The sequence below is a fragment of the Drosophila guanche genome, unplaced genomic scaffold, assembly GCF_900245975.1.
Source record: "Drosophila guanche unplaced genomic scaffold, DGUA_6, whole genome shotgun sequence".
NCBI classification, from domain to species: Eukaryota; Metazoa; Arthropoda; class Insecta; order Diptera; family Drosophilidae; genus Drosophila; species Drosophila guanche.
The window spans coordinates 1845649-1872147 of record NW_022995743.1 but is presented as its reverse complement, the minus strand read 5'-3'; the positions used below and the strand labels follow the sequence as shown (position 1 = coordinate 1872147).

Sequence of the window (26499 nt, the reverse complement as noted above, 5' to 3'; positions counted from 1 at the left end):
GCCTTTGACGTCTCCAGGTCGGACTTCATCGTCTGCACTGACGTGGCCATGGTATCCAGATCGGCGCAGACGGCATCCAGCGACAGCTTCACCTCTCGGAAGGCCTTTAGGAAGTTCTCATTGATGCCCACGGATCGATGCTCAATCTGGCTGCGCAGATTCCTTCGATTCTGCAGTGTGTTCTCCTTGAAGAAGCTGGAGAGACCGTTAAGAGCATCGAGAGTGTCCTGGAAATGGGCAAAATTCGCAAATTTAAGGGCTGCCAGCACTGCCGGATAAACCCACCTTATCGGATTCCAGGCGGGTTTCCAGTATCTTGTTGACCCGTCTCTGTATGCGGTCCTGATCCTCATTTTTATCCTGTGTCACGCTCATATTTCAATAATTATTTACTTTTCCATTTATTTTTGTTGACGAGTTCAATTGAAGAGCAGCTATCGATTAATTATACCGAAATATATACCGTAAACATACCGTAAATAGTAAATCAGGGCCGCATTGAAAAATACCAAAAACTAGCTACTTCAGCCCTGGTCCGCGAAGGAAAACTAATAAATTAACGCGCTTTTAACTGAAATTGCCAAGATAAAACCATAAAACCAGGCAGAAGCAGTCTCCACAAGTCCGCAATCATGGCTGCGCTGGCCAGCTTGACCGCACAATACACGGATTCCGAGAACGAAGGCGATGCCAGTCCAGACTCCCAAAACTCAACAGCGTCCCAGGTGAGCTGTCAAACATTTCGCTTGATTTTCCCCGGATTGAAATAAAGCAACTTTTTGTTTTGCACTGCCACCAGGTTATTATACCCAAGCGTCCATCGCCCACACCCACACCCACGCCAGTCAAGGAGGAGTCTAGGCCCAAAAAGTCCAAGAAGAAGATGAAGCGCGCCAAGAAGGTTCGGCGTCTGGTGAGCTACCAGGACGACACGCTGATATCCGACGAGGAGGAGGACCGTGCCCAAGAGTTCAGTGAGGAGGAGTCCAGCAGCGACAGTGATAACTCTGCGGGCGACAGCGACGGTGCGAAGGCCACGAGCAGCGCCAAGGGCGAGGGTGAAGCCGAGGGAGCACCCATGGAGGTGGACGACGACCCGAATGTCTATCAGCCGGATGAGCGCACGGCGGAGAGCTACGAGAAGGACCCAAAGTATGCCAAATACAAATTCCAGCTACCGCCAGAGCCCAAGGGCAAGCCATCGCCGGAGCTGGTGTCAAAAATAACAAAAATGTACTCGAAAATGCGTCAGACCAACATGGACATGAATCGGGTGATCCAGGACCGCAAGGAATTCCGCAATCCCAGCATCTACGACAAGCTGATTAGCTTCTGCGACATCAATGAGTTTGGCACCAATTATCCGCCGGAGATTTACGATCCGCTGCGGTGGGGCGAGGAGTCCTACTACGAGGCGCTGTCCGCGGTGCAGAAAACGGAGATGGTCAAGCGGCAGAAGGATCGCAAGGAGGTGGACAAGGTGGAACAGGCTACTGCGCTGGCTCGCAAGGTGGAGGAGGAGGCCAAGAAGCGGTGGGTTATAAAATGTGGCAGAAATGTTAAACTTATTTCAACTTTTTCCTAACTTGCAGCAAATCCAAGTGGGATCAACCGGCCTCATCGTCCAATGTTAAGCAAACGCTGCCTGCCCTGACCACCACAGTGACTGGCACAAAGGGCACGGTCATATCTGCATTCGGCTCGCTACCCAAGAAACCAGCGGCTTAGATTTTGTTTTTAGCTTCTCCTATTAATTTTGTTGCGTCTAAAAAGAATATAAATGTAAGAATGATGCTTTAAAAGCGAGTGAAAGTGTCGAAGTAGTATTTTCCGGGGTTAAATTTGAGTTCACACTCAAAATATCCACTCGAAATCCACTTGGTGGGCTGGATCGTTCATAACCAGGAACTAGTAGTTTGTGGTTCGGGTACTCCGTGGTTCCCAGGGTAACCATTTACGGTGCATTATACATAATGGTACAATCCATGCAGAAACAAGTCAATCTGGGTTGGAGATCCATCTCAACGCAATTTTGGAGGTTAAAACATTTCAGTCTAAAATGCTTAAGAGCAGCTTAAGAGCAGGAAAACAGAATTGTAATGTAAAAAAACATACCATACTAACACTTGAAGAGCAACAAGTTGCCAAATAACGCAACATTCCTACTCACGTAACGTTTTATGATATTCTTGTTGGTTGACCTTTTTAGTTTGATGATTATTTCTTAAACAATCCAATAAAAAAAGTCATGAAATGTAGCCAATCCAGTGGAGAATTGCTTCATAAATCCGATAAAATAAAAGTTATGGTGCTGAGAGCACTAACTAGATAGTAATATTAAATAGAAAAGCAAAATCGAGGAATATGGTTTATGATTTACGGTATATTTTATAAAGGAGAAGGTATATGTCGGAATATTTTTGACGGAAGTGCAGTATATTTGATCGATAAATCCGCGGTCACACTGGTGGTTCCGTGTGTCGCGCAAATTGAACTCGTTTTTTCGCTTTAAAAATAATAAATAATAATTAAAGTAAATATAAGTCGGTGTTTTAGTTAAATGTGCATGGTACATATGCAGCTATTCGACGCAAGCGTTATGTTTTGACACGCGGTGTACATTCCCCCTACCCATATTCTGCATTTCTCGCCTTTCCCCACACAACACAGACGCAAGCAAAGAAAAGAGGAGCATTTTTGTGAGCGAGATAACATGAAATTTGTATAAAAAAGATAAAAGATGATGAAGATATCGTACAGTGCGTGTGTTTGTGAGTGTTTTCGGTGCGCTGAAACTTTTGTTTAAACAATCTTGGCCGTGTTTTTGCCTTAAGGTGCATCCGTGTGCTGTGTGTGGGGAGGGGAGGGAAGGAGAAGCTGTTGTATTCCCCTTTTTAGCTGTGCGATCCACTTTTTTTTGCGCCAGTTGCGGCTGTCTGATGCGTAGCAAGGTGTATGAATATATGGGGTGGGGTAGTCTCGATCAATGAAGCAATATTCAGCCATTATGGGATCGCTATTTGAGCATGCCTCACCTTATTGCTGGTAGCATTCTTGGTGCCGACAGTGCTGCCCCCTCCCCTGTGCGCTCTTATTTATAAACCGACAGCAGCAGCGGCAGACATTTACTGTTCAATTGAAGCTAATTAATCGCTACAGATTCCCTAAGCACATTCTTTGGAAATATGCATAATTTGTAGCCGCAAATAAGCTGCAACGTGGATGGGCAGCAAAGGCAGAGGCAGAGACAGCTCTTTGTTCCCGCAAAAGCAACAATTGTAAATGACGCTTGTTCTCTCTTCTTCTCTCGCTCTCTCACGGGCTCATCCGCTGGTCACGACAACACTCGCGCTTACCCACTCACACCTTTGGAACCGGCCACTTGTTGGTGGTGTGTGTGTGTGTTGCTATCCCCCTTCCCCGGCAAACAACAACCGAAATCTATTCATTGCGTGAGGTGTGTCTATAGGCAGGGGGAAGGGGATCGAATAAAGGGGAGAGCTGGGACGCGCGCATCAGGTGTTAATGTTTAAGTGTTAAACAATATCCATGCATACATACAACGGTAACATACATACTCATGTCTATGTATTATTTGTTCAAAGAAAGGTAAACAAAAAAGCAAACACGAAAACGAACGGAATACGCGGACGCGTGTGTGTTTCTGTGCGGCGCCACTTAATATAGCCAAAAAATATACAAACTGACAACTAAGGAAATAGCAAAAACAACAACTAAACAACTATAACAACGAAAGAAACAAGGGCATCGAGTGATTCAACGGCAAACTACATAAACCATGTCGGATTCGTATTATCAGGTGAGTGAGTGTCTATTACTTTTACAGTTACTACTTTTTATCGGGCCCTAGTTGCGGGTAGTCCCACTAGCCATCCTTGTCCCTCTCCCACGTCATGCTCCAGTGGCGTCAGCTGTGAAAGAAAATACTCGATGCTCGATTCTAAACTAACTGTTAACGCTCTCCCCGCTCTGCTCCCCGTTGAGCGTTATGGGCACCTGTTGCGTTATGTCAAGCACTTCCGCTTGAGCAGTCCTTAGCAGGAGTAAATAGCCAATAAAATAAAACACTCCAACTAATGACATCACTTTCGTTAGTCGGCCAGCGGTCACTTAGCTCGCGTGCACAAATCGCGTTTCGCATTTTCACATTTAAATCTTTTGCCGGAGAGAGAGAAAGAGAGAGAGTGAGTGAGAATGCCCTGCCAATTGGCTTGAGTGCGTGACCCGCTCTGCACACAAACAGAATGAATAAGAGAGCAGAAGAAGAGAGCAAAACAAGAGAGTCGAAGGCATAGATACCCTAGCATGGCGGAGATTATTTCTACGCTTGAGAAATGTTTTCTTTTTGTAATAAGTAGCTACCATCCGCATGTAGCATTCCCCATCTGCATGTTGAGTGTAATCTTTAGGGGACCGCAATTTAGAATGCAATTATTATTGGGGTTACAATTAGCTTTGGTCCAGCGGCGCAAACCAGTAATCAGTTGATGGCCCTCCTAATTGCTGGGTATTCTTGCAGCAAAATAACTGTGCGCTTTATAAATAGATCACTTTTCTGCCTGCTCGACGATGTTGTTTTGCGGTTCAGACAGGAGAGGCTATTAAATATACGCACTGTACTGGGGTGGGGGAAAAGCTGCCTGCAGTCACGCCTTATCGCCGCATTTGCTTATCGCTTTCGCAGTCGCCGTTGCTGCTGTGGATGCCGTTTTATCGGGAAGAAACAGCCGCCCCATCACGTAGTGAAAAGAATGGCCATTCACACACACACAGATTCCATGACTCAACTGGAGAGCAAAGCAAAATCATTCAGTATTCCAACCATTAAGTTCATTCGTGAGCCATTCAATAAAATACAAATGTTCAATGGAATTGGTGCGGGATGGTTGATGGAGACGGAGGAGCAGTAGGTCGTTGGGTGGGTGGGTTATGGGGGTTATGTCATTGGCTTTGAAGGTGGAAAACATTACAGCTTGCTGTGCGTGCCACTGGCCCCGTTTTCGGGCTCTATTTGGCCTTTGATTTTGGGTGTTTGCTTGGTCTCCCTTGCCTCGACCAACACACAATCAAAATGGAAATTGAAGCAAAACCAGATTGAATTCCACTACCCCCTCCCATCTTCCCATTCGATTGTCATTCCAATGAAACAGGAGAAACAGGAGAGCCGCTCGCCTGCATACTTTTGCCATTTGTGGAGCTGCACCTGAGTTGTCCGTGGCTTTAGTTGGAGTCGGGTCTCAGTCTCTGTCTGCCTGCAGGTTCTCGGTTCTTTCATGCACGGAACCGGTTTCGGATCGGTTTCGGCTTTGAGCCATCTTTAAGTTGTTGTTGATTGTTTTTCTTGTGTTGTTATTTTGTTGCGGCTTGGCAGAACAGGGTCAGGCCAGGTTTGAATGGAAAATTGCAGCAAGATAGATCTAGGAAGAAGGCTACATAATGATGGGACAATGGGGGGTTCTATTTTGATCTCTGAATCCATGCAGGGAACTTGAGGAACTTCCTTTTGTACTTTCTTTGTTTTTTAAGTTTAATTTGTGTTTGGCTCTCTGGCAATGTTAATTTGTTTAACAAATTTGCAATAAGCAAAAAGCCTGGACAAACACTTGATCCATTCAGCTTGGATCTGGCGGTAGTTGGGGTAGCCACCGCTGCTGCTGTTGACTCTGCTTGAGGAATGTTAGACAAACATTCAGCGGCTGCCTTGCTTTTTGCCTCATCAAGTGTCACGTGTCGCTTGCCTTACCCTGGCTGCTCTTTTCTGTGTGTGTGTGTGTGTGCCCACATCTTGGCCACTGACAGGCTGTCAGCACAAACAAAGGGCCCACACAGCCCTTTGGAGAGGAGGAGCAGCAGCAGAACCAGAGAGAGGAGCAGTCACAGAGTGGCTGCAAGCTGATGTTGTCTTTCGTCTGCCTTCTCTGTTTGCCTTTGGCACAGAGACGGCATCCAGCAAGTGGCTGAAGCGAAGATAATTTAGTTGGAGTTGTCTTCCCCCTTCCAAGTATATCAATTAAAGATTCATTTTGCACTTCACTCAACAGCTCTCAGTCACAGACAAATAGATCTGGTCGTATGTATTTCAGTAGTTCCCCTTTTGCTGTTGTTTCAAAATAGAAATGCTCTCAAAAAATCGCATCTCTGAGGCTGAGATGAACACCAGAAATTCTTTAAATTAAATTGTAAACATTTGCCATTTCCTTGGCTCTACTTTACACTCTCTCCCCACCGCCTGCATGCATTTTGCCCCCACGCGATTCTTGCTCTTTGTTTTTGTGGCTTTTTGTTTTCCTGCAACTTGGAGATGCATTTCATTAAATTCAATTTGTATCTATTAAGTGTGTGCTGCCTCCCTGATGCTCCTCCTCCATCTCTCTTCCTGTTTCTCTTTCTGTTCTTTCTGTTCGTATTCAGATGGCGACTGCTGATAAGCTATCAGCGGACTTGTGCACTGGGAATCGTGATACGTTTATGGAGATTTTTGCGCAGCACAAACAAATAAGTTGTACGGTGACTGACACCTTGTTAAGGTTTGTGCTCATTTAACATTGAACATAGCATACGTGAACATAGCAGAACAAATAAATGAGAATGAAACTAAGGACTCTCCCCAGGTTTTACCTGTTGCTACAATGCCATCATCGAACTACTCCAATGCCCCCATATCGATCCGTGGACGAGCCAGGCAGCGCGCGGGCAGTGGCAAAAGTCAGGCGCAATAATTTGCACAATTGAACCCATCAATTGCAGCAATTAAATGTGCCCCAGAGAGACAAGTGTGGGCTGTGTGGTACATGTGGGGGGCAGGCGGAGAAAATAACAAGCTATGAATGTTAGGGGCAGGGGCAGGGGCAGCGCACACGGCGGTAGATAAAATTGTTATATAACCGGACGGCAGCAACAACAAAAAGTTAATTAAATGATGCTCAATGCTCGACGAGCGACCCTTCGGCAGTGCAATATTTTGCTTTAACGCCGCTCTCTCAGAAAGAGAGAGAGAGAGAGACAGAGCGGTGGGGGAGAGGAGAGTTGGAGGGGTGCATGAACCTTTTGGAAATGCAAAAAAAAAACGAACGAATATTTTTTTGCAACATTTAATTGCTCAATTTATGTTAAAAACAAAACACAAAAAAAATAAATTGAAGTAAAATAAATCATCTCCGAGGGTCGAATTGATAAGCCCAGAAAGAGCAACGAAACAGCAACGGAAAGAGGAAAAGGCAAAAAAACAAACTAAATAATCTGTTTACCACCGACATGGAGGGGGAAGGCAACAGCTGGTACTGGCTGGCTCGCTGGCTGCTGTATCCCGCTGGCAAACAGTCGAACAAACTGCGCAAAAGAGTGCCGGGAACAGTGGGTGGCTGTGGCCCCAACAGCGGGGATTTCCATTCACGGATTTCCATCAAATATATAATTCAAGAGCTCTCATCCAGTAAACAGTGGAAATTCCGCTTAAATTTCTGTGTTAAATTGATCTAAAGGTTTCCTGTGACCCAGTGCCAGAGAACTTTACTTGTCTTTGACTTGAGGTGCCACTGAAATGGGGCACACACACAGAATGGAATGGCCAGGTCTGGCCTGTCTCTTCCCGAATCTTTGGGAATCCATTTAGAACGGGTTTTCCGTGCTGGGTGGAAAACTGGTAGACCAGAATTTGGCACATGCAGGTGTCCCCAATTACCAGCCAGCGGATTCTTTGAAATTGGGACAACGTTAGTTAGCCAAGAAGTTTGGTTGTGGCTTGCAAATTATGCATGTGGCAAAATGGGGAGACTCACTGAAGCCACAAGGAAAAACCACAACAAGAACTAGTTGTGGAAAGTAGAACTTGTCTAGTTTGACACAAACACGGCAGACACACCGAGGAAGTTCCAAGAATGTGCTTCTGCTGCTGCTGCACCTCTGTCAGAGTTGAACTTGCCACAACAGTTGCCACAGTTTGGATGCACGTGCAGTAAACAGTCGAAACAGCTGGCAGCGCTTGTTTGTTTGCTTGTTGCTGTCTAGCTCTGGACACCAGAAACCACCAACCACCAACATCCAATTTTCTTTTCTTTGATGCATTTTCATTCATTTTGCTGTTCCGTTATGCCGCTGCTGCTGCGCCTGCTGCTGCGCTACCATCGATTTCTGTATAATTTTCGTAATTTTCACTTTCACTCGTCCGAAAACGTACAAATGGCAAACCCACAAAAAGTCACTAGAAAAAAGAGTATCCGCTGGATGTAATACCCTCTAAAGATGCATCAAACTCAGCACTCCTTGCCTCTTACACTCCTACAAAAAGTTAGTCAAAATCAATATACCCTTTTGCCAAAGGGTATAAAATGTGCATCAGGTGCGCGGTCGGGAGAGAGGGGAACACAAAGACAAAGCTCTGTTGTGGTTGTTGTTGTGAGAGTAGGTAGGCTGTGGCCATAAAGCAATTTTCAATCAAATTAACAGCATGTTAATAACATAACAGAGACATACCACTCGAATACCGATAGAGTGCCAAAGAGAGAGAGTGATGGAAATGTGTGAGATAGAGCGGGAGATGTGTTAAGTGTGATTGTGATTTGAGATTGAGCGAAAGAGGGAGGCAAAGGAGGATATAGTGAGAAGATAAGCGTGCCATTGCAATTGTTTGGCCAAACACCTGCAATTGCACTCGCACACACACTTCTCTCTGTCGTTGCTTCGTCGCGCTCTCCGTCAGCTGCTGCTTCTCTTTCGCTCTGGCAATTTTCCCACCTCTAAGCTTGCTTCCTCAAACACTGCGCGTGTTGTTGACCGCTGCCGCTATCGCTGCTGCATCGCTGCATCGCCTCGGGCGCTCTGCTCTCAAAATGCCGTTGCACGCTGATTGAATGCAGTAGCGACAACAACAACCACAGTGGGAGAGCCGCCATATTAGAGATGGGACAAAGATGGGAAGTTGCCTTCTGGGCATATGCAATGGGGATGTGGGATGGGGAAGTGCAATGATTTGTGTGACACTTGCTGCTGTTTTATTTTGATTATGAATATAATTTATAATGTTGTTATGTAGCTCTCCCCATTACTTGCGATAGATTCTAAGCCCATGATAGTTATGATAGTTCTATCATCTCCAATTCCCAGATATTAGTCTCTGTGTGTTTGTGTGTGGAATCCATGTTAATCACGCTACGGTGTACTCGGCTCGCTTCTCCTCCGGCTAATGCCTTTTGCCGATTCTGTGGGAATTGCTCTGATTTGTTGTATCTATCCGTGTTGCTCTCTTTTTTGTTGTTGCATCTTTAAGCTCTTAATGCAATTAGGCGTTGCTGCTGTTGCTGCAGAGCAACGTTTTTTTTTTGCACCAGCACCAAATGCTCTTCGACACATCAGAGTTTTCCCACTGCTGCAGCAGCCCCGTCGCCCGTCAGTGCGTCCCTCTCCCCTCACCGATTGAAGGCTAACTGTAATGGACATTGTGGGGTTTTTCTTTTATTATTAACCGTTGAACGAGACACCGGCACAGGCACTGGCAAAACTATTTTTTCAATTAATTACTCGTAGGTTCGTTGCGTTCTGGTTACTTTTTTTTATTTTTGGTTGATAAAAGGTTTTACGAATAGGGTTTAGCTGTTCTTCGTGGCTCTTCAGATGCAAATGAGAGTGAAGTCGACACCCCAAACCCTTCGAAAGATGTCTTAAAGGCAGCCAGTCGGAACCAGAGACCTTCCCTGCTGACTCTTTGACGTTGGCCGACTCTGTTGGCCCTGCCCGGCCCTACCCTACCTGTCTAGCAGCTCCCTTTGGGCCATAAACGATTCTTCTTGGCAGCCATTGTTGGCTGCTGCTGCTGCTCCTCCTTTGCCCTGTCATTGTTGCAAGACTCGTTGCTGTTGCTGTTGCAGACGACAACACGATGACTTCCCACAGCCGCCACATCGATGCGACAACAAAACAGAGACAGAGCCAGAGCCAGAGACACAGACAGCCAGGCAGGCAGGCAGGCGGCAGAGTTTTCCCTTTCGTTACGTGACAGCGCCCAACACACTCACACACAGCAACAACAATCACACGGCCTGGGGCACAATCCTACAGATGCGAGTGCGACGAGTACTCCATACGGAGGAGACAATCTGCATATCCCCCATCACAGATCTCAACTGGCTTTCGGTTTTTGCATTGTTCTTGGCTCTCGTTTGCCGCAATAATCAACAAAAAAAAATACAAATAATAATGATATAATTGACAGGGGCACTCATTTTCCGGCTGAATGCGGCAGCAGCAGCTTTCCCGAATTGAAATATCAAAATGCCAGTTTCATTTTCATTTTGAAATAAACAAAAAAGTCTCTGGAGCTTATGCAACTTTTTGGATGCCCTAAAAAGCGAAGAGAGAAGTACTTTTATGAGCATTCGAGTAGATCTTTCAAGCATAATCCATAAGTTTTGAACATTTAAAGCGTAAACACTTTTGCTGTTTGTCCCCCGCAACCATTGCGGTGTGTGGCAGAGTCCGGGATTGCAATTATGATGAAATTGCCTGATGTCGCTTGATGTGGTTTGCTGGAACCACAAAGCTCCTCTGTGCGTGGCAAATATCCAAAGGGGTTTGTCAACCTCTCCTCTGGGCAGAGGCGTGGGCTGCTGCAGGCACCTTCGGGCAGCATGCATGACGCACATGACGCAGTCGACTTCGAATTTGATTGCCCATTCTGCGACGATTTTCGGTTATTGCTTTTCCGAGGGAAGCGGGAGGGTTGTGTGTGCAGCGTTGCAGGCTTATCGGACGCTGCACTTTTCATTGGCAACATGTTATTTTTCCTTCTTTGGTTTGCACTTTCGTCTGCTGGCATCCGGCATCCGGTTTGGGGGCAGTGCAATTTCCGTGCAACTCGGGAATGCATTTTTTTTTTAAAGCAATCAATCGACTGTTGTCTGTGACTGGTACGTGCCGCAAGCCCTTGGCTGTTAAAGCCTTTTAAATAAGTCAGTCCGCTGCGAGGGGTGAGGTGAGTCAGGGCCGCTGCTCTGTGCCAGGGGTGGACTCTGAAAAAGAGGTTCGATATCTAATTAGTGGCACATTTGCGGGGCTTCTTTGAGGCGCAGGGCCTTGGGGTTGCCTTCCCCAGAGGTTGTGATGTCAGGTGTGTGGAAGAGGAGGGAAAGAGTTTGTCAAAGACGGCGCCACGCTGTTTCTTCCCCCCCCACCGCTCACCGTTTTCCATGGGTATGCTAATGGGGCTGACGGCTTATCTGCCAGATTTCGGGGAATAAAGAAAATTCGGGACCTGGGTCAGGTAAAAATGTGTGACAGTTTCATAATGGCCAAGAATCCAGGGAAATGTTATTCTTTTATTCCATCTCCCGCTCCCCCTGCTCCTAAGCAGCGTTGCCACTCTCCACGAAATGTTAATCAAAGATAGCTGTACAATTCCATTCCCAGAACTGGCACAATAGAAGCTCCCAAGAACCAAGAGGGGGAAGGGGGATAAAAGAGCAGCTAGAAGAATGCCCAAAGAAAAACCGAAGAGAAGAAGCAGCGCCTTTGGGCAATTAAAAAACTTGACTTGCAGTCAGGCCGAACTCTCTCTCTCTCTCTCTCTCTGCTTTGCTTCTTCCGTCGCAGCACTCACTCTCTCCATCTCTGCTTTGCTTCTTCCGTTGCAGCACTGAGCAATCTTTCTCTCCGAAGTTTGATCTCTGCTGTAGCTGCTTGCATCTGCGCTCAAATAAAGCTAATTCACTCTCCCCACATTGAGTGGCTCTCAGCTTGTGCTTGTGCTTTCTTCCTCTCTTATGTGCTCTCACTCTCTCTCGCTAGCCAGTCCAATGCATTAAGCTACCTGTGCTTCTGCCTGTGCCTCAAATACATATATAAATATGCTCAAATAAAGCCTCGCGCTTACTTACGCTCTTTCCCAGTGTCTCGCTCTCTCTTCCGTTGTCGCTGGGGGCTTTGGGTTTCTGTGTTTTGCTTTGCTCCGCTGTTCGTTCAAGCTCGTCGAAGAAGCCGGTTGGTTATCGTTTCCGTTAAACGCGCTTCGCACCTCGCGTTTCCTTCGTTGCGCGTTTGCCGTTCGCATTCGCGCTTGCTGCATTTGTTATTGTTTTTGTGTGAAAGTCGCGCGACGCCGCAGCGTGCAGCAAGAAAATTGCATAAATTTTGAAGCCTGGCACGGCCTCCTCCTCATCCACCTTTGTGCCTGTCTCTTTGTGCGCGAATTTACGTGTGTTGTGAGTGTGTGTTGTGCCTCGATGACGCATGGACCTCCATGTCAATGTCCTTATTCATAAAAGGCACACGCCCACGCGATCCGATCCCAGCAGATCTCCTCACTTCCCCCATAACCGCTTTGGGCACTGGGATTAGCCGATTTCTGCACTGTGTAAGTGGCTTAAGTGATTCAACGTTGTCGATTTGGACCATTTATTTTACGGCTTCTGCTGTCGGCTTCAGCGGATTTCTAGTTAATAATTAAGACAAAAGGCAAAAGATACACAGATCTATAGATAGATAGACATATGCAGAGAAAGAGAGAGAGAGAGAGATGTGCACAGCAACAACTCTTGGGTGAAATTCCATTTCTCTTTTATTTTTTCGTTCGCTTCTGCTTCCCCCCCCCCCCCCCCTCTCCTTTAACCGTTTTAAAAAAGTGAAAATCAAAGAGACAAACAATAAAAAATCGAAACCAAGCCCCAAAACAACGCTGTGGGGCGTCANCGTCATTGAGAGCGCGAGTTTCGTAGTCCAAAAATCGATTTTCAATTTCAGCCGCAAGTTTTGTTCTAATTTTGTGGTTCTTCTTTCTCTCCCTTCCTCCTCTCTATCGCGCTCGCTCTCCCTCTTCACCTGCTTGTGTGTGTTGTATTTTTGTTGCTCTTCACGCTTACGGTACTTGTGATGGTGGGGGCTTAACCCCAATCCACTTGTTGCATGTGCTGAATAAGCAAACAAAAAAAGAGAATCAAGAATGAGTGAAAGAAGCGACAACAGCAGCAGCGGCGCGTCGATGAAAAATGAAAATTTTTCGAGGCTTTCAGTACAGTGAAACATACAGAAATGGTAAACCTTACATATATTTCAGGGAGTATGCGAAAAAATACGAAAAGAAGTACATAGAAGATTCTTAATATTCTCAGAAAAGTACAATTTTCCCCTATCTTGAGGCCTCACTGTAGTACTGCTGCACTCTGCCGCTGTATGGGTCGTCGTCTGGGTGTCGTCGTGGTCGTTTGTGGATGTCATGATGCCTTTCTATGGCTTTGGCCTAATGCCATGCGACTGGGTCAAACCAAACCCATGCCCATAGTCATATACCCCACAATTCTGCGAACCACTCTCCCCCCCAACCCCCTCTCGGCTAACCCTCACTGCTGCTCAAACGTTTTGCAGCCCCATATTGGGTCGAACTCGAATTACAGAAGCGTTGGCAGCTTCAGTTGTCAGCCAACTAAACAAATTCATCGGCCATATAGTCATAATGCCATAATCAGCATTCTTTCGGGCTGAAAATTGATTATAAACACCTGGAAAAGCTCATTTTCAAATCAATTCCACTTCCATTCAGCGCTGTGTAATGCAAAAATAAAATCAATTCCATTCCGATTTGTACGCAATTTGTTGTTCCTCCTCCCATTGTTGGCCTCAACAGATCAAAACCGATCAAAACACATCTCGAATCTCAAATCTCACACGCCAAAATCAAAATCGAAAGCCGCTTAGGCGTTTTGTCCAAAAACAATCTACACCAAAATGTATCTGTAAACAGCAACAACAAAATTGTTATTGTTGTTTGTTGGTGCTGCACTTGTCGATGTACACAGAGGTGAATGTTGAATGTGAATGTTAAATGTGGATGCTGTTGGAGCAGTCTTCTGCTCATAAATGGTCACAGTAGCGGTACGTTTTTCAAGTAATTTTGGTCGTTTTGGCTACCAGAGGGTGGAGGCTTTAGGGTAGCAGCCACAAAGTTATGCTCTTTCTGCTGTAAACAGAGTATCAATTTCCATTTATTAAACTTACCTAACCCATTGGCATACCAACATTTTCGTGTCCTTTTTCAGTCTGTTTATTATGCTCTTGGTGCACTCAGGTGGATTGTAATGGAAGTATTTGTGTCTGCCCCTAACTATTTCTTTGTCATCCGTAGACCTCTATAAATATTGAATTTTTGGGCATCAAACATCTCACATAGTTTGTTTACTTTTCTGCATTTTGTACTCAATTTGTTAGCTCTCTCTTATAGGGTATTCCCCCTTCCATACCTGCCTTATATTTACTTCAATTTGCATAAAAAAGTGCGAAAATTTAAATCGTTCACTTCGACAGCAAAAAATAAACAAATTCCCGTGTCTCTACACTTGAGCTTTCCGTGTGTGTTTGTGTGTGTGGAGGTGCGTGGGCCGATCATCAGATTCCAAGGGTAACTCATGGGCTGATATAAACACACATACACACACACCTAAGTAGATATTTGTAGCTGTGTTTATCTGTATCGGGCGACCTTGTTTTCGGGTTTGATTCGTTGTGCGTGCGGCAAACGCTTGGCCGCCAATTTCCTGCCCTAGCGAATACCCCTAATGCCCACGATCTTAAGTGGCAGGCAGTTTGGGCTGGGGCAAATGACCGATTAGAAATCGTAAGTTTATTTCACAGCCAGTGGCACGCCCTGCCTCCCGACTGAACTTCAAAGCGCAGGCGCCAGCAGACAATTATCAATTTATGAATTGCCTCAAGTTCGAATCAAAGCGAACGGTCCATCATCATTAGCATTAGTTAAACGAATCTCACACACACACAATACCATTTCTTGTACTAATAAATGATCTTTCTCTTCTCTCTCGTTGCAGGTAAATAAATGAAATGGAGTGGAGTGGAAAATTCTTGAATTATGCGAAACTTTTCCAAAATTAAACACACAAAAGCCGAAAAATAAGAACAACATTTCCAGCTCGTGTCAAAGCGATGCACAAATGAACGATGATGTATCTGATGGCTACACGCGCTAGCAAATGTATCTGTATCTGTCTTTGTATCTCTGAGCATTGCATGCCAATAGAATGGTAGGCGAGGGGGTTCCCGGCACGGGAAAAATACTGAAAATACTTCGCTTCTGCTCGTTTTGTCCGTAATTTTTGTGCGCAAATCGAAAAGCTTTCTAATCGCTTGGCTGCCCGCGCGGAGTCCGAGGAAAGCGTTATTTTGTTTTTTTTTTTGCTTCACCCATTTTTCCATTTCCCCATTTCGCATTGCAGTTTGCGTCTTGGCAGCGCCTTGACATTTCGCTGGCCCGCAGGCTGTGTCGCTTTTTAAATTCAATATATAATTGTACATAGCAGAAGCAGCAGCAGCAGATACATATGTGAACACCTATCTAGATACATACGAGTGTATATCTTGTATCTATATTTTTTTCGTGTACAGTCGGTCGTTGATGTGTGCCGCCGCTTTGTGCTTTTTATTATGGCAGCAGCAGATATTTGGCCAGCTTTGTCACAGCCAACGACATTTGCGTTGTGTGATTTTCTTTTGGAAAATGAGTATACGAATTTTCGCATATTTCTACAGTGAGCTAGCGAAAAGAAAGAAAGAACTGTGTCACATTGCACCATCGATCAATGTCGCCGCCAAAGTTTAAGTATTAGTATTAACCCCACAAAATCAAAGTGTCTCAAAAAACGTTAAGAACCGCTCATCCGAGCATGGCTCTGACCATGAATATGGTGTTCCTCAAGGATCTACGCTCGCGCCTCAAAGGATATCTGTATCACGTATGTATTGGGGCAAAAAGAATATAGTGAAGAAAATCAAAACAGGGTATGCCAATATTCTGTACAGCCACTGTTACGCTCAATAAAACAGAGGCTCAACGCTTAATTAGCTGCTGAGTAGCGGTACAACGGTACATCGCTGTCGAACAGGCTCAACGGCAGCTGTTCTTGGGCATGTTCTTTGCTCTCTCGCACCTCCCACTTTGCTTTTCCACTCTCCTACCCATTCAAAAACACCAACCACCCAGCAGCCAACCTGCGTCATAGGAAATTCATTGAATTTGGCTCTTTTGATTTTTGCAGTGCATAAATATGCCACTTTCTCAGGCTCCCTTTGTCTTGTTGCAACCGCACATCCACCCTGCCCATGCCACAATATTATGCTGATTATGCAGTTATGTTGTGTCAGGCAACCGTCAGTCCCTGTCCGTAATCGCCTGATGCAATCTTATTGGGGCTTATTATCATTATTACGAGTAACAAGTATAAGACGCCGCTCAGATTTCCCACAAACAAAACCAAAAAGGTTGGAAGGCTGGTTGACGGTGTAGCATGAAAGGGTTATGGCAGCTCCCACACTTAGAGCACTCTTTTTGTGCATATTCCCAATTGATTTATATTCGATTATGCGCGGTAATAGTAAATTTAAAATTAATTAAAAGTGTCACTTACGGCAAACAAGATTACGAGTGATGATGTCCCACAACCACTCCACCTCCCACCCAACACAATTGAGCCTCAATCTTGTCCGCAGGCACAGTTTGAGTTGCACTAGGGGCCAGTGCCCACGTGTTGCGTTCAGTGATGTGCGTGGATCAAACCGGCTTTCTATGGCACGAGTCGAAAGCAAAAAGGCAGCAACGGGCGGCACTTGGGTGTGGATAATTATCAAATTTCATTATTATTATTGCCACATGTATCGCAAGAAACGTGCAGTTCGAAAGGGTTCTGCCATCTCTAGTTGCGTTTTGGGGTTTGAAGCGAACCTGTTGCTTGTCGTCACGATACGTTCGGATTGTTTCGGGTTGCTTTGCCGGACAACCACCACCCTAACGCCCACACACAGCCAGCCATGTGATATGTGTCTGTGTGGTTCGATGTTCTCATGTTCGGCTGTCTATAGGCGGGTCGCTGGCGTAGTTAAGAGCGAGTTCGGGCTCCAATCGAGAGGTTCGATTAGCGGGACAGACAGTTGGTGTTATGAGTGGGCTCGCGCGGCGGCGGTGACTCAGAAAACTCCCTCGAGAAGTTAACAAATTTCATAACATTTGCATAATTATCTGTGAAGTGATGGAAAATGAAGTTGTCCCCAAACCACCCCGAAAGAATTCGAATTTAAATAAAATATAAATAAAAAGAACACCAATCAAAATACCAACGCGGTGTGCAATTAATAAACAAAACAAACAAACAAGTTCCTAGGGAATTCATAGGCTCTTAAGTAACGTTACGAGACTAATCGAATATTATCAGCACCGCCGTATGCCTCAGAATGCCGTTTTGATAAGAAAGCGTTTTGTCAGGGTTAAACTAGTGCTAGAAGGGCAACCAAATGCATAATCTGTGTGACTAAATTGTGTAAAATAAGTTACAGTATTTTATTCAGGGTCTAAATTGCTTCATAGATGGAGAAAAATGTGTATGGAAAATGTCGGCGGATTCAGATTGGGAAATGTTTCGAGGAGTGAGTCATGGTATTACAGCAGTTCTTGGTTTATCTATGCCTGAAAGGGGAACTAATAAAGTTTGTATTGAATTTATTTCATTTGAATTGTTGTAGAAGTTGAGAATATTTTTTGTTTATTTTCTATAAGTCTATTTCCTGCCTCTTTGCCTTTCGGCACTTGCCATTTTGTTGGGGCACAGCCAGACTTTGTGAAAATCCAAATGTTTTATCTATAGCCAAATGAGTAACATTGTTGTATGTCTCATTGTGTAAATAATAGCTTGGGGAGTATATTAAATGGGCATAGAAATGGGTAAAAAGAAACATGGTAATCGCTGGCTGCCTCGCCTTTTTTTTTTGGGCGTGATAAACGAAAAGAAGGTCAAGATATGAACTTGAAAGTGAAACGGAAACAGCTGTAATACCAAGTTATCTCGGGTTAAAATAGAAGCAGCATTTAATGATCTTTGGAAAGAGTTAAGAATTCAATTCTAAGCGGCAGTCAGCCATTTCTATAGAAATTAGAACTGTCTTTCCATTCGCTGAAACTTTCCACACATCAATTGAAACTTTCAGTTGATTCCAATTCCTATGCCGCGCAGCAATCACAGCGTTAGACATTAGAGAAAGTGTAACGGAGCGTAGAGAACTCTTTTTTTTTTGTTGGGGTGAAGTCGACACTCAATTGGCATCGATTTCGATTAGAATTCCAATTTGCATAGCAATTATCATCTAGAGACCAACAACAGCTTCTACTCATTGCTGTTGTCATTTGCTTATCAGTTGGTTGGCAATCGCTAGTCGCAGCGTTTAATGAGAAATATGCAAGAAATGGGGGAAAACTCTCTTGGGAGGAATTAAAAAACATTTTCTAGATAAACGGTAGTCGGAGCGTACGGGAGTACGGTGAATCGTGTGAATAAATGTTGACCCTTCCCCCGCTCTCTTTTGCGTGTTGCTAATTACCATGAACTTGTCAGCTGCTCCTCCCTCCCCCCCTCGCGGCCATGTACAAGCCATAAAATGACCAAAGTGTGGTAATCAGCAGAGAAGTGACACAGCCCGCGAGTCGCGTGTGTGTCTGCGTCTTAGCGGGAAATTGGAGTTAAATTATGTCCAGACTTATAAACCGAATACGCAGCATGATCCATACGAAACGTCAGCCCAACAGAGACGAGACCTCTGATTCGGTTTCGGGCTCCAGTGTGTCCCAGTCCCAGTCTGTTAGAAGATTCCATTCCCTGCCACGTCGTCGTCGCCGTTGCAGTGGCAACTCCGCGGTGAGACGGTCCAGCAGCAGCCTCTGGGATCGCATGATGAACAATGTTTTCGGCACTGCCGACGATCAGGGGTATGCCGAGGATGATGGCACTCAGTACATTGATTCGGTAAATGGTTCGCGTTACGAGATATCAGGAGAAGTGAGTTGGACCCCTACAATCGGATTATTGGAGGATCTTTAGAGCTGATTGAATTAATCATTTAATCTTTAATATTTCATCACTTTTCTGTCTCTTTCGCAGGGCGAATACATCAAGCATCCCGTTCTGTACGAACTCAGTCATAAATATGGTTTCACAGAGAATCTGCCGGAGAGCTGCATGTCCATACGGCTCGAGGAGATCAAGGAGGCGATTCGTCGTGAGATCCGCAAGGAGCTGAAGATCAAAGAGGGCGCCGAGAAGTTGCGCGAGGTGGCCAAGGATCGGCGCTCACTCAGCGATGTGGCGGTGCTCGTGAAGAAGAGCAAAAGCAAATTGGCCGAGCTCAAGTCCGAGCTGCAGGAGCTCGAGAGTCAAATACTGCTAACGTCGGCCAACACGGCCGTCAACAGCAATGGACAAGGTGAGTGTTTTGATATTATGCGAGGCCATTGTGCAACATCTGCACCTCCCTCTCTCTGGCCCTTCCTGTGCGCATTTTTTCTATTTCGAAAATCCATTAACAAAATCACAAAAAAAACTTTCCCAAAGCGAGCGAGCGAGCGAGCGACAGTAAAAACTCACGCCACACATTTCCGTGCAACAAGTTTTCGGTTTTGTTTTAGGGCGTACTACAACGAGGCATGTACAGTGTTTTACCAATAAAACGAACGCGGGTAGGGCAAACAAAGTTTTAAGTACAGAAAAAACCGAAAATTTCAGTGGGATGTTGAGGAGAAGCGGTAGATGCACTGAAAAGGGAATGTGTAACTAGATTTTAAATCGATATTATTAAAGCAGTCTCTTAGCAGCGTATTTCGAGTAGAACAGCAGCATTTTCGTGGTCACGCACACGACATGCATGTTGTTTTTGCATGCCCGTTCATTCTCTTTTAAAGGTAAAGCAAACCCACTCAACAAACCTGCAGTACCCTTCCATTCGTAGCGTAAAAAGCACCATCAAAAAGACAAGTGTGTAAGCTGTCATAGCTGTTTGTTAGGGATGTGCTCAGTCTTCCATCGTTTACGAGCCTTTGTCACGCACTCGCCACTTGAGCCACTCACCTGTTGGCTGCTCTCTCTCTCTCTCTCTCTCTCTCTCTCTTCCCTCAGAAGAGATGTGATGCTCATTGATAGATATTCCGCCCCGCCCTGCCATAACTCTCTAACAAGCGACACCGAAATGGTTCTTTCTATTGTATGTTTGAGGCCAACTATTGACACAAGTGTCATGAGCTGCTGCTGCTGCTGCTGCTTCGTGCCTTTGTCGGTTTTTGCTTACAATTTCGAATGGAGACAGCTCCGGCATGCTATTTATTTATCTGCCGTTTTTGCTTCCGTGTTTGGGCTACAGAAATGAAGCTGAAAATGGAGCAGCACCAGCAGCAGCATTGTGTGGCGCCGGAGTTGGCTTGGCTACACGAGAAATGGTTGACGTTTGCCCTGGCAGCAGCTGCCAGCAGAGGGCTGCATATAAATGCCAACAGCATTAGAGCTGATTATGTGCGAATAACTACTATGCAGAACCCTGGGAGGAAGTGGGCAAATAAATCGGAAATTAAGGCAAGAAAAAACTATCCTTCCTCGCCTCAGTTGTCATAAAATGCCAAATGGAATGACAGAGTGACTGTACTTTCAAGGACTGCAACATGTTGACCTCGATTCGTTAGTATCCTTTATGCCTTAGTCATGCACACGACATGTATGCTGTTTTACCTGCTGCCTAGAATATTGCTCCTCCTTAACGTCTTATCACTTTTTCAAGCTACCCAAATGAGCCTTAATTGGTCATTCCTCAAAGATAAGAAACTCGTATCAGGGATTTTATTTGGGCCAACGATTGATCGCCATATCAGAAGTGCATAAAAGATGGCCATTAAGGCAGGTTCCATGGCAAAATGGAAGGAAAATCAGTGCCAGAATGTTTTTGTCTTTTCTCCAGCAATTCCAGCCAAACCTTGCATCCTCTTCCCTTTCGTTTCTTTCCAAAACTAATCACTCTCCTCTCTCCATTTATATCCCACAGAATCGATTCATGCCAGCATCGATCCCAATGGCGGGCTTATCATTGGCGGCGCCCTGGGCGGCGGTGTTGGTGGCGGCGGCAATGGACCCTCCACGGCCAATGACAAAGTTCTAACCTCGCTGGAGAAGCAGCTGCAGATCGAAATCAAAGTGAAGACGGGCGCGGAGAACATGATTCAGTCACTGGGCGCCGGCTGCGATAAGAAGCTGCTCGCGGAGGCCCACCAAATGCTGGCCGATTCGAGAGCCAAGATTGAGTTTCTGCGGCTGCGCATCATCAAGGTGAAACAGAACCGAGAGCAGGCCGATCGACTGAAGGCCACGCGCCTTCTGATGGACGACGGTCAGCCGCAGAGCCTGGAGACGACGCTGGAGGAGCGCATCTCGGAGCTGCGACATCGGCTGCACATCGAGGCGGCTGTCGTGGATGGAGCCAAGAATGTTATACGAACGCTGCAGACGGCGAATCGAGCGCCAGACAAGAAGGCGCTGCAGGAGGTGAGTGGCAGTACCCTCTACCCCCATCTGGGGCTGGGGGGAACTTAATCATGTGTCAGTCTAGTCCTAGAATTAATTAGAACTGGCCGTTGGCCAGGTAAGCGGAACGCGTCTCCTACGCTCAGGTGTGTGCCATATGGCCACACGGCGTATGATTCATATGCAAACGTATACGTATACGTGATTTCTGTCCACCAAACGAAAAGGAACGAGCAGCGAGAAACGAGAAACGAGGCTAATTATGCGGCTGTTTCTGTTCGTTTTTCGTTCGTTTTGGTTTTGGTTTTGGTTTTCATTTTCGAATTTCATTTTCTGTTTTGCCCTGCCCCCTGCCCTAACTGACGTCTCATTAATTTAATGGCCGTGGAATGTGTCGCATTTACTTGAAGGAATACGTAAATGATTCTGGCAAGTGTTGGCACACACAGGGACTGCCCTAATAATTTGGCGTAGGGTAGAAGTTTGCTTAGTTTTTGGGAGCAGTTTGTCAGCGAACTATTTTTGCTTGAATTTTCACTTAAAATTAAGCTTAAAGAGGGATTTTCTTGGCTTTGGATTGGCTTATTTGTTTTTGCCAATTTCTGTGAACCTACAAAAAAAAAGCCAAAGATGCGCTGAATAAATGTGATTCCCAGGAATTGTTTTTTAGAGCTCGACAAATGTATTCCTGGAAAACAGAGGCACGCACTCCGAGAGACATTTTCGTTACAGAATATTTGTATCTAATTTCACAATCCATTGAAAGATTTTTCTTTATTTTTTGTGGTTTGTTTCTCGTGGATTTCCCAATTTTCTATGTGCTCTGTGCGTTTCCTGTCGCGTGGCCCGCTGAGACATGAATCTCTTGGTGATTTATCTGCTGCTTGCTCTACACTCTCCACTCTCCACTTCCGTCATAGTTTGGATGGATTGTGGCCTAAATATTCTATTTGCAGGCAACATTCATTGCCCGGCCTCCGTGCTCATATTTATTTGTTTTGCGGCTGGAGTTGATCTCCCTGCCTGGGAGATTTCCATTTAGCTTTAACATATCTGCGTCTTATGCCCATGAAACGCACTGCCCATTGATCGATCCGATCCACCCTTGTCAGACGTTGTACCATTTGTTGATGGAACTCTGAAGTTTTTATTCGTTCAAGACGTCGTCTGCGAAATGATAAACAAATCGAGCGAAGAACTCAAATCTGCCTCTGCCCTTTGGGGTCCCAACATTTTTAGAACATAGAGAGAGACAGTGCGTGAGAGTGAGAGAGCGCGCGCTAGCCATAGTTGGTTGAGGGAAATATATATCTAAACATCTGTTTGATCGGGCCCCAAATCTCGTGCCCGAGCGAGCGCAAAAGTTCTCTGGCCAACAGCAGGCGGAAAATGTGAACAAAATCTCTTTGCTCTGGCGAATTTACCCAAGCAGCTTTTTCCGCTGTGCCGTTCAGTTCAAGTTGTGTTGCCGTTGCCGTTGGCGTTGCTGTTGCCTCTGACTCTGCCCCGGTTAGAGATTTTATTGGCCGCGCGTTCCGTGTTCCGTGTTCGTGCTCGTTTCAAACTCTATGAATAATGTAATAAAACAACAACAAAATAATTTGAAATCCATGGCAAGAGATCAAAGAAAAGTGCAGCCTCACACACACACGCACACACGCACACGCACAGAGAAAACAAAAGAAATGCAAGCCGCCGAGCCACACCTGATACTCCCAGCTCCACATTACGCATACGCAGCATATGCCGCTTGTACCTGCACAATTGCGTAATTCTTTGCTCTTACTCTGCTCGCGTTCGCCTCTCATCTTTTGAGGTGGAGGCTTTTGTTTTGGGGTCATCTTGCAATTGTTATAAATAAAAATCACATAAATTTAGACACACAAAATGTGTAAAATCGAAAGTGTTTTAGTTCCACACCTCGTTGGTGTCGCTGTTTGTGTGTGTGTGCGTCTAAAAATACATGAAAACATAAAGAATTAAATACAGTCAATGGTGTCCATGAAGGATAAGTGTGGCAAGTTGGAAAAAGCGTAAAAAAGTTGTCAAAAATTGTTATTAAAGAAAAGTAAAAGCCATGCGTTTGTTGGCTATAAATTTGTGTTTAAACTGTTGCCAAAAATAGGTAATATGAATAAATAATATCCTGGATATAGCATACATTTCGGACCCTTCCCGAGCATCCTTCATAGCCACTCTTGACTGTAAAAATCAAAGTGAAACATCAAATAATTTGAATTTGAATTCAGCTTGCGAGCACTATCAAACGGCTTCTCCTACAACATGTGTGTGTTATTTTTAGCAGCAGTTATAGGAATATAACAGATCGTGTGTGAATATATATTAAATCGGACACATATATCGTGTATGTGTGCGTGAGTGTGTCCATATGCGGCATGGCACCTTGAACAAACAATTATAAGAAAAAAGCGCAAACAAAAATGTTTTCTGGCCACAAAAGTGCGTAAGGCAGGGATGACCACGCCCACGGGTGGTGCCTCAGCTGCGCCACTGCCGCACGAGCTAACAGCCGAGTGGACCGTGCGCGCTCACCTGACCTTTGCCCGTGCCAGCGAGCCAGTGCATGGGGAGGGCAGCGCCACAGAGCAGCCTGCCGTGCAGCCTGCCGTGCATCCTGTTCATGTCGTCTACAAGTGGTGCACGCCCTGCGACGAGCAGGACTTGGACAAGGTGAGTGCCAGACAGCCAGCTATCCTCCAGGAACTCAATCCACATTCCACTCTGCAGACGGCCACCACTTTGGGCACCAGCTTCCGTTCGACCAACTCCTCGGCCACAACGACCAATGCGGATTCGGCCTTCGGCAGTCCACAGGCATCGCGAGCCCTGCCTGCGGGAGCAGCCACCACGCCAGGAGCCACCGCTCAAGTGTGCGGCACGCGTTGTCGCAGCACTTGCAACATTATGGTTTCCGCTGTGGCTGACTTCCTGCCACAGGAAGCGACGACTGCGGCAGCAGCGAATGAGCCTTTCGTCTATCACAACAAGGTGCGGGCACAACAGCTGCGCGATGCCTTCTCGCAGACAAGCGACCACGAGGAGTCGCAGCAGCAGCAGCAGCAGCAGTCGGTGGAGCCTCAGCAGCAGCGACGACGTGCCGCCTACGAGCAGCGTCGCGCGACCACCGAGGCGCTTGTGAATTTTGCCAGCAGGCGGCAGGCAGAGGAGGCGAACACTTATGTGGTAAGAGGAGGAATCCTTACCTCTGCTCTCCCTCTAATTGATTGATTTGTTCTGCAGCCAACCTACTCGCCCACGCCCACCACGCCCTCGTCCACATTCAAGTCGGCCTCGATGCCGAGGATAGCGCCACAGGCAGGAGGAACGTTGCCCAGGCTGCCGCCCAATTTGGGGGAGAAGAAACCGCGCACCGTGCACATCGATGTCTACTGCACGGGCTCCGAGGGGGATGAGGAGGCGGACGATGAGCAGCAGGCAGATGTGGAGATCTCCTCCAGCTCCAGCTCCAGCTCAGACTCGGATCTAGCGGGCAGCAAGCGCTACGATCTGGACTCGAATTCCACGCCGCAGACAGTGTTGGACAACGAGCAAATGTTGCTGCGGCATCAGCGAATCTCCGGAGGAGCCATGCCACGCCGCTTGGGGCAGCAAAAGGAGCAAAAGGAAAACCAGCAGCAGCAGATGAGCCTGGGCCATGCCATCACCAAATGCAGCACCGCCGAGGAGGTGACCGAATCGAAGCAGCTGCTCTTCCGCAAACACATTGGCGATCAGCGGGCAGCCAAGTTGGCCAACTTGCGACAGAAGTACATGCGACAGCCAAGCGATGACACCATCAGCAGCACCTACCCGAACTCCTCGCACTCGACCATGCCCAGGGATGCCACCTGCAGCAGCATCTCCAGCGTGGCAGCGGCCACCGATTGTGTGGACTCTTCGTGGAAGGAAACGGACGAGCCGGATCATCCGTTGGGCGTTGCCTTTGGCCTGGCCAAGTCGGATAGTTTTGATTATGAGAACTCGCTGGATCGCCTGCGCATTAGCCAGATGGAGCGGCTGTGGTCGCGTCAGCACTCGTTGGATTTTCCACAGAATGGAGGCAGCAACTTGACACACCAGCAGCTGCAGCAGCAACAGCCTCTTCATCAGCATTTGTCTCCCCATCAGCCTCCTCAGCATTTGCAGACCATCAAAGAGGTGCAGTCGCAGCGCAACTCCTTCCAGCGCAGCGACACGATCCCCTCCGAATCGGATGGCTTCTCCGACACGAACATTTTCAACACGTATCCGGGCAGGCAAATATCGCAGCTGCAGCAACGCAATCGTCCGGGGTTCCTGCAGTTCTTTGGACCCTCCATGGGTGCACCCGTCGCTGAGCAGCCCACGCCGCCAGTGACAGCACCCGTGCAGTCTGCTTCAGTGGCCAGTGCAGATCCGTTTCGATTGCTTCACCCAAGCTATCGGTGGAAGAGCGAGGCACGCGACAATCTCAGCGTGCAGCGACCCTCGGGATCGCCTTCGTCGGAGCGCAGTTCGCCGCAGCTGCTGTCGGCGGCCACCACTGTGGTACGCTGTGGCAGCGAGGCACCGCCCAGCACCACATCGGCCAGCACATTTGGCACCACAGTGGTGACACCCTCGCCGCTGCCCGGGCGTCGCTTTGACATCTCCCGCGACAGTCCGAGCGTGGCCAGTGAGGCGTCCACGGCCACCGTTTCGGGCTACACCCACGAGCATCTGGAGAAGACGCGACGCTTTGGCAATGTGGTGGCCATGCGCAAGCCAGGCCATCATGTCGGACCCACCAAGAACCCAAACTGTCAGTGCGAGAGCTGCCAACGTTGGCTGGCTGAACGTTTTCAGTTGCGCGGTCGAGCGTTTTCTTTGGGCGAGCGACCAGTGTTGCGAAGGCCGCAGTAGCAAGCATTTAGCACTTTGCCACCCCCCACATAAGTATCAATTAACCCATACTGCCCCTCAGTGGATTTCATTTTCTTTCGATTAAGTTTAAGCCGCGAAATGTTCCTCACACAAGAATGAATAAAACACAACAGAAATTGTGCGCTGAATCAGTTTATTGTTTAATGTTGTAATAAAGTCATCAAATAATAGTCTGTAGAATGGAAAATGTGTACTTTATTGGCTGTGGTTTTGCGTAAAACATGACAAAAACACTTAA

The 26499-nt window shown here is 46.6% G+C and overlaps 4 protein-coding genes across 17 annotated transcripts in view; 3 read left to right on the top strand and 1 right to left on the bottom strand.

Annotated features, from left to right (window-relative positions):
• The window catches only part of LOC117592259 (conserved oligomeric Golgi complex subunit 6), a 2940-nt gene extending 2497 nt beyond the window's left edge, over window positions 1–443 (bottom strand). Inside the window, exons 1-2 of the mRNA XM_034285904.1 lie at window positions 286–443; window positions 6–227 (exon numbers count right to left, since the gene is read on the bottom strand). Of these exons, the coding sequence (XP_034141795.1) occupies window positions 6–227; window positions 286–375 (312 nt within the window). The 5' untranslated portion in view covers window positions 376–443. The remainder of the gene's footprint in view (window positions 1–5; window positions 228–285) is intronic.
• An 81-nt stretch (window positions 444–524) lies between these two features.
• On the top strand, window positions 525–1806 carry LOC117588480 (SAP30-binding protein). The gene is made up of 3 exons (XM_034279783.1): window positions 525–725; window positions 800–1533; window positions 1593–1806. Exons 1-3 carry the CDS (start codon window positions 633–635, stop codon window positions 1726–1728), a joined length of 963 nt encoding a protein of 320 aa, XP_034135674.1. The 5' UTR covers window positions 525–632; the 3' UTR covers window positions 1729–1806.
• A 709-nt stretch (window positions 1807–2515) lies between these two features.
• The window catches only part of LOC117592212 (serine/threonine-protein kinase N), a 32052-nt gene continuing 8068 nt past the window's right edge, over window positions 2516–26499 (top strand). For 3 of the 14 annotated variants that reach the window (XM_034285832.1, XM_034285831.1, XM_034285833.1), the window contains exons 1-3: window positions 15594–15749; window positions 18939–19260; window positions 20863–21359. In XM_034285832.1, the coding sequence (XP_034141723.1) occupies window positions 15681–15749; window positions 18939–19260; window positions 20863–21359 (888 nt within the window). In that variant the 5' untranslated portion in view covers window positions 15594–15680. Of the gene's footprint in view, window positions 2534–3605; window positions 3821–15567; window positions 15750–18426; window positions 18837–18938; window positions 19261–20862; window positions 21360–26499 lie in introns of those variants that run through there. The other 11 variants (XM_034285830.1, XM_034285829.1, XM_034285828.1 and 8 more) reach the window with 9 other exon arrangements.
• LOC117592215 lies at window positions 23533–26396 on the top strand. Its single transcript, XM_034285841.1, has 3 exons — window positions 23533–24029; window positions 24087–24542; window positions 24600–26396. The coding sequence occupies exons 1-3, from the start codon at window positions 23814–23816 to the stop codon at window positions 26238–26240; spliced, it is 2313 nt and encodes a 770-aa protein (XP_034141732.1). The 5' UTR covers window positions 23533–23813; the 3' UTR covers window positions 26241–26396.